The 7,814-nt window shown below is 40.6% G+C and overlaps 1 protein-coding gene across 1 annotated transcript; it reads left to right on the top strand.

Annotated features, from left to right (window-relative positions):
* The first annotated feature begins 3,950 nt into the window (after positions 1 to 3,950).
* On the top strand, positions 3,951 to 7,598 carry LOC139379478 (pepsin A-like). Its single transcript, XM_071122295.1, has 9 exons — positions 3,951 to 4,021; positions 4,161 to 4,302; positions 4,970 to 5,087; positions 5,455 to 5,573; positions 5,904 to 6,100; positions 6,222 to 6,338; positions 6,609 to 6,753; positions 7,152 to 7,250; positions 7,461 to 7,598. Exons 1-9 carry the CDS (start codon positions 3,963 to 3,965, stop codon positions 7,596 to 7,598), a joined length of 1,134 nt encoding a protein of 377 aa, XP_070978396.1. The 5' UTR covers positions 3,951 to 3,962.
* The last annotated feature ends 216 nt before the right edge of the window (positions 7,599 to 7,814 follow it).

Here is a 7,814-nt window from a genome sequence, read left to right on the forward strand (position 1 = left end):
CTACTTAGAGGAAACTCAAATATAATTTTTTTTGATTTGTTTAACACTGATTCCATATGTGTTATTTCATAGTTTTGATGTCTTTATTATAATTCTACAATGTAGAAAATTGTTCAAATATAGAAAAACCCTGGAATGAGTAGGCGTGTCCAAACTTTTGACTGGTGCTGTATGTTGTGGGTATAGAAACACAATTGTGAACAATCTGATTGTAAAAACAAGTCATGACTGACTGAGAAAATAGTTCATAGCTGCCTTCTGATGTTTATTAATCAGTCAGTTAGAAACCATCTTAGTGAGCCTTGTACTGTTCCTTATACGTTCATCATCATCATCATCATCCTCATCATCATCATCAAAAACAACAACATCATCAACATCAACATCATCATCATCCTCATCCTCATCATCATCCTCATCATCATCATCATCACCCAACATCATCACCATCATCAACATTATCATCATCATCATCAACATTATCATCATCACCCAACATCATCAACATCACCATCATCATCATCATCCTCATCATCATCATCCTCATCAAAAACAACAACATCATCAACATCACCATCAACATTATCATCATCATCATCCTCATCATCATCATCATCATCATCATCCTCATCATCATCATTATCAACAACATCATCATCACCCAACATCATCAACATCACCATCATCATCATCATCATCATCATCAAAAACAACATCATCAACATCATCATCATCATCATCCTCATCATCATCATCATCATCAACATCATCATCGCCCAACATCATCACCATCATCATCATTATCAACAACATCATCAACATCACCATCAACATTATCATCATCATCATCCTCATCAACATCATCATCATCGTCATCCTCATCATCATCATTATCAACAACATCATCATCACCCAACATCATCAACATCACCATCATTATCAACAACATCATCAACATCACCATCAACATTATCATCATCATCATCCTCATCATCATCATCATCATCCTCATCATCATCATTATCAACAACATCATCATCACCCAACATCATCAACATCACCATCATCATCATCATCATCATCATCACCATCATCATCATCATCCTCATCATCATCATTATCAACAACATCATCATCACCCATCATCATCATCACCATCATCATCATCATCATCATCATCCTCATCATCATCATTATCAACATCATCATCACCCATCATCATCATCACCATCATCATCACCATCATCATCATCATCCTCATCATCATCATTATCAACAACATCATCATCACCCATCATCATCATCACCATCATCATCACCATCATCATCATCATCCTCATCATCATCATTATCATCATTATCAACAACATCATCATCACCCATCATCATCATCACCATCATCATCACCATCATCATCATCATCCTCATCATCATCATCATCATCATTATCAACAACATCATCATCACCCAACATCATCACCATTATCATCATCATCATCATCCTCATCATCATCATTATCAACAACATCATCATCACCCAACATCATCATCACCATTATCATCATTATCAACAACATCATCACCATTATCATCATTATCAACAACATCATCATCACCCAACATCATCATCACCATCATCATCATCATCATCATCATCATCATCATCCCCATCATCAACATCATCATCACCCAACATCATCACCATTATCATCATCATCATCATTATCAACAACATCATCAACATCATCAACAATAGCGGAGAGACAGATATTGACACTCAGATAATGCCACTCAAACCCTATCAGTCTCCTGCAGGAGGAAGAAGACACTCAATCATGAAACTCAAAACCTGTCAGCCGTGTGCAACATTCAAGAGGACATTGTGACAGATTGTGCTATACAGTGTACCAATATACTTCAGAATGATTTCATTACATAGCGCTGTAAACTCTATCATTCAGAAATAATATATCTACTGATGTTTTCTCATTCAGGTAAAAGATGCTCCCAGTTATACTAAGGTTTATCTGTATTGTGGAAGGTGCCAAACCGAAGCAGTAGATCTCCTTTCAAGAGTGTGAATTGTGTCCTGAATTGTGTCCTGCAGGTCATCTTTATGTTAGAAAAATAACTGGTGAATAACTGGTTAAAAGACTCTACACCTTCAGTCATTCCATTTAATGCACTGATAAACAGCGCCTGATTACACACCATTTGTTCATTAATAATGTAGATAAACTTGTGTTGGATTTGTATTTAACCTTTTTCTTCATATGTTGCTGTGTTGCGGATGAATGCTGATATCAAATAACTTTGGCAACGGCACGCTACTCTACTTTCCAAATGGAAACATGGGACATTTTGATAAGATTGTGAAAAGGTACAGCAAAGGATAATGCAATGCCATTCATTGAGTACTAAGGGAGAGTGGGGTATGTTGAGCCATTTTTTTTTACATTCAGCATTACTCAGTCCCAGATAGGTGCAGTGAAATATGTTGTTTTAGAGGGTCACTCATAGTAGTAAGGTGCGCCTGGAGCAAATTAGGGTTAACGGCAGATTTTTCTCCTTGTCGGCTTTTATGTTATTGGCCAATGCTCTAACCGTTAATTATTCTAACTAACAAAGATATCTACATATATTTCAGGATGTTGTGCACCCATGGGAATAATCAGAATTCATGTAAACATACCCTTTTTGAAAACATAGCTTGTCCCAAAAAAAGTGGTCTCTTGGCACAACTTGGCCCAGGTATGAATGGAGCATGTGGACAGGGTGAACACAGGAATACATTTCTAACACTTCGTACATAAATAAAAAACCCACTTTTAACATCAGGCCCTGGTGTAACCTCGTATCCCAGCGATAATGCTTTGCATTACGCCTGGGAAGAAAACACTGGCCCTAGAGGGGGATCGAACCCAACTGAGGAAGACATTTTCCCTCATTTGAACTTCACTAAGCACACACACGTGTTTATAAAGAGCCACATTCTTTTCCAGTACAAAGAAAGGAGAAGAAACGTCTCTGATTATGCCTACTCTGTCAGTACACGCTCAGACATGCTTTGTTTTCTCTAACAGAGATCGAGTTATATTACTAGCCTAAATTATGACTATGCAATCTTACTTATCACATTAGGAGCGGTAGCCTATTTGAAAAAAGTCTGAAAATGCGATGATAAATGCATGTAATCCTTTACTATAAAGATGTAATGTTATGGTTAAATTGCTTCTACCAACTTTGAAACTCACACTCCGCAAATGGATGTCCACATTTGAAGTCGGCCATGTTGTGACTTGATAGCCTGTATTATGCATCTATTTATTAGGTAGGTGTTCCTAATGTTTTGAATATGCCGTTCCACAGACCTTTAAACCTGATATTGGTCATTCATTTTTATTAGTAATTGTTTTTTGCTGTTCTCCAAATAGTATTTTAGAGTTTTTAAATTGTGTAGAAATGCAGTACATGAGCTTCAACTTCCCAAAACTGTGTCCTTACCCCACTTTGCCATACCCTGGGTTTATCTGAACTGACGCCACAGTGGCACAAACTAGCATCCAGCTAGATTTTGTTTCCAAAGATTAGATAATGACAGACTGTTCAATTAACACTGTTCCAAAGTATATCTACTTTTGCTTCATGGGCATTTTGTATTTCTAACCACATCGCACTTTTCTTATCTGAAGTTGTGTTATCGTCTGTGTTTCAAATGGCACTTTATCCCCTATACAGTGCACTACTTTTGACAAGAGGCATATGGGCCTTATTCAAAAGTAGTGCACTATATTGGGGATAGCATGCCATTTTGGGACACACAGATTGCTTGACATTGTATGCTGAAGGAGGGCATGACATGGTCGATTGGTTGTGGATTGGGTCCAGGGTGACTGTATATAAGGCCTGGGTTCTCCTACTCTAACTTCACTCACTGTGTCCAAGAAGAACCAGAAGCAACCATGATGAAGTGGGCTGTCCTCCTGTGTGCCCTAGTGGCCCTCTCCGAGTGTAATACCAAGTCAGTCATGGTCTTTTCTTCGTTTTTCTGTATTTTTTTCCTTCATATTCTGCTTATTGTTGTCAGCACCATTTCACCAGGTCAAATTCCTGGTACATGTAATTGGCGAATAATGGTGATTGTGATTGTGTGTTTTCAGAATCTCTCTGATCAAGGGGAAGACTGCCAGAGAGACCCTAATGGAGAAGGGTATATGGGAGGAGACCAGGCTGAAGTTCCCCTACAACCCTATGGCCAAGTTCTACCAGACCGGTGATGAGGCTATGACCAACGATGCTGATGTAAGACACAGACAGAAGCAGTATGGTGATATACTGCATTAGCCTGGTGACTGATCCCAGATCTGTTTTTTTCTATATTGCCAATGAACATGGGAGTTGTCTACAGTGCATTCGGAAAGTATTCAGACCCCTTGACTTCTTCTACATTTTGTTACAACCTTATTCTTAAATGGATTATATATTTTTTATCATTATGGGGTATTGTGATGTCATTATGGGGTATTGTGATGTCATTATGGGGTATTGTGTGTAGATTGACGAGGGACAAAAAACAATTTGATCCATTTTAGAATAAGACTAATTTAACAAAATGTGGAAAAAGTCAAGGGGTCTGAATACTTTCCTAATGCACTGTAGACAACGCAAACAGACCTGGGACCAGGCTAGTCTATTGGCTATATGATTATTGTTTAAAAAATGTCATTACATGTTGGATATTGTGACTGCATAGTTTGAACCCATTGGCTCTACTGTTTGTGTTCGTGTCTTGCTTAAATTAAATGTACACTGGCCTGATCAAATTAATTACGAGCTTAGAGCATATAGCCATGCTTCTTGACATGTAACTACATAGTTAGACAAATGCTTGTTTCCTCATAGTACTGTGAAATGTTCACCTGTGTGACCCTGACATCCAATGCATGTCTGTTTCGCCGCCTCCTTGCAGTTGTCCTACTACGGCGTGATTTCCATCGGAACCCCTCCCCAGTCCTTCAACGTCATCTTTGACACGGGCTCCTCCAACCTGTGGGTTCCCTCGGTCTACTGCTCCAGCCAGGCCTGCCGTGAGTATACCGTAGGGGTATGAAGGATACTGGTGGAATTGGAGAATAGCTATATTTCCAATTGTTTCTGAGTAGTCTCTTGTGACAGAGTTGCAAAAAAAAACAGTTTCATATTGAGTACCTAGCCAGAGAATGAGAGACTTTGTTGTGGGTTGAGATGAGAGGATGAGGTGAGCACCTTTAAGGTTTACAGCATAACGGGATACTCTCAACACAATAAAAACATAGAATAGGATGAATGTATTTTCATATTGTCTCATTTAGAGCGTGGATTGTAGAGAGTAGCTCAATACCAATGAATAAATGAATGTTACATTTTTGCAATGGCACGGTATGTACTTAATGAACACGTTCATATTTTGAATAGAGAACCATGCCGAGTTCAACCCTTCTCAGTCCAGCACCTTCACGTGGGCCAACAAGCCCGTTTCTATTCAGTACGGAACTGGCAGCATGACTGGGCAGCTGGCATACGACACTGTTTCGGTATGGAAATGTAGCTAGCGACACATTATTATAATACATACAATTACATACTGTACATTACATACAATACAACCCCCCAAATAATCTTCCACTCAGCACCTTCCATCCCCTAGCAGTCCCATTTTATAACATCACATGCTAAAAAAAAATACACAGGTATATTAGTAACTGACTCCAGTAGAGTCAGCAAAGATTTATAATTACTGTTTTAGGTACACTCAATATGGCCGCCGGTCCACACATCACCAATCAATTGAATGGGAAAACCTGTTCAAGTAGTTCCATTTCTATGGTGCCCTGTGACTGATGCCTGCTGTTCTGTTTTTCCAGGTGGGAGGTATCTCTGTGACTCAGCAGATCTTTGGTGCCAGTCAGACCGAGGCTCCCTTCATGGCCAACATGGTTGCCGACGGTATCCTGGGCCTGGCTTTCCCCAACCTGGCGGCCTCTGGGGCCACACCAGTCTTTGACAACATGATGAGTCAGGGCCTCGTTTCCCAGAACCTCTTCTCTGTCTACCTGAGCGGGTAACATAGTAACTGCACTGTACAAATATACCTGGATGGGAGGTGGCCTTTTCTCTTAGTTGTGATATTAATATATAAGAATGTAAGAACAACCTTGTTGACCTTTCTCCTCCTCCAATAGAAACTCAGCAGAGGGTAGTGTGGTGTCTTTCGGAAACATTGAGTCTAACTACTACACCGGACAGATCGCCTGGATCCCCCTGTCCTCTGAGACCTACTGGCAGATCAACATGGACAGGTAGGTACATTAGTCCACACAGAGCCTATATCCTGGTCCATATCCATACCAATATTCATGTATCATCCTTTCATGCAATCACCCACAATTCATTGGAGCAGTACATCAAATGAACATAACTACTTCAAGTCTGGAGCCTATGACTTAATCTTGCTGTGCACTTAGCAAGTTGAAGTTTATTTGCTAACGACGAAAACCCAACAGCAATAAATATGCATACAACCAAAGAGAGGAAGAACAGTTCAACTCAACTAGTATTTGTCTTTCCAGCGTTACCATCAACGGCAACACAGTGGCTTGCAATGGTGGGTGTCAGGCTATCATAGATACCGGCACCTCCCTGATCGTTGGGCCAACCACTGACATCAGCAACATGAACAGCTGGGTCGGAGCCACCACTGACCAGTATGGAGACGTGAGTCACTCACACACACACACACACACACACACACACACACACACACACACACACACACACACACACACACACACACACACACACACACACACACACACACACACACACACACACACACACACACACACACAGGTACAGAGATGTCCAACTATAAGGCTTTTCACACTACTGAGCAGAACCAAGCCGAGCCAAACCAAGCTGCCCGGCCGTGTTAGTTGTTGGAAAGACCGTGCTAAAAAGAATAAGTGGGAAGAGCAAATGTCTGAAACAGCATATTGTGGTTGGGACGGCATTGTAGTGTGAAAAGGGTATAAACCTTTTCTCTTGTTGTTGTTTTTTCCCCTCTGATTAACCACAGAATAATCTATGCCATGATGTTATTGTTCCTCTCCTAGGCCTCCGTGAACTGCAACAACATCCCCAACATGCCCGAGGTGACCTTCACCCTCAACGGAAACGCCTTCACCATCTCTGCCTCCGCCTACACCTCCCAGGTAGTCTACTGAAACACATGTTACATACAACTTATCTGACCTATCTGATCTTTAATGCTGATGCAAGCTCCTTCTTCAGAGCACCTGTACATCTGAGACTTTACCTTTCTTTTAGATCCTAGGAGCAAAGGGCCACATATGCCTGACTTTCTCTCTCTCTATCTCTGTCTTTCTCTCTCTCTATCTCTCTATTTCTCTCTCTCTCTGTAGAACTCCAACGGCTGCATGACTGGTTTTGGTAACGGTGGAACTCAGCAGCTCTGGATCCTTGGAGATGTCTTCATCAGGCAGTACTACGCCATCTTTGACAGGCAGAACAACTATGTCGGTCTGGCCCAGGCCGCGTAAGATATCCACCGAGAGATCCACTAGATCTACAGAGATCCCAAAAGATTCTTAATGGCTAGATTTCATCTGTATCATGAAAGTACAGTGGGATTGAAATGTTAAAGTAATTTCTGATTGAGCCGACAGACGCAGCATTTATGGTGAATGCAGTCTCTGCAAACAGCGGGAACATTGCCTTTAAATTTAAATTGTGCTATAGCACAGATCTTCCATTGA

The sequence above is a fragment of the Oncorhynchus clarkii genome, chromosome 21 (assembly GCF_045791955.1).
Source record: "Oncorhynchus clarkii lewisi isolate Uvic-CL-2024 chromosome 21, UVic_Ocla_1.0, whole genome shotgun sequence".
In the NCBI taxonomy this organism is placed as follows: Eukaryota; Metazoa; Chordata; class Actinopteri; order Salmoniformes; family Salmonidae; genus Oncorhynchus; species Oncorhynchus clarkii.

Excerpts from the sequence above, each read along its gene's own strand:
- LOC139379478 (XM_071122295.1), top strand. The coding sequence starts at position 3,963 with ATGATGAAGTGGGCTGTCCTCCTGTGTGCCCTAGTGGCCCTCTCCGAG. Across the intron at positions 4,303-4,969 it reads CTATGACCAACGATGCTGAT|TTGTCCTACTACGGCGTGAT; the intron begins GTAAGACACAGA and ends GCCTCCTTGCAG. Across the intron at positions 5,574-5,903 it reads TGGCATACGACACTGTTTCG|GTGGGAGGTATCTCTGTGAC; the intron begins GTATGGAAATGT and ends CTGTTTTTCCAG.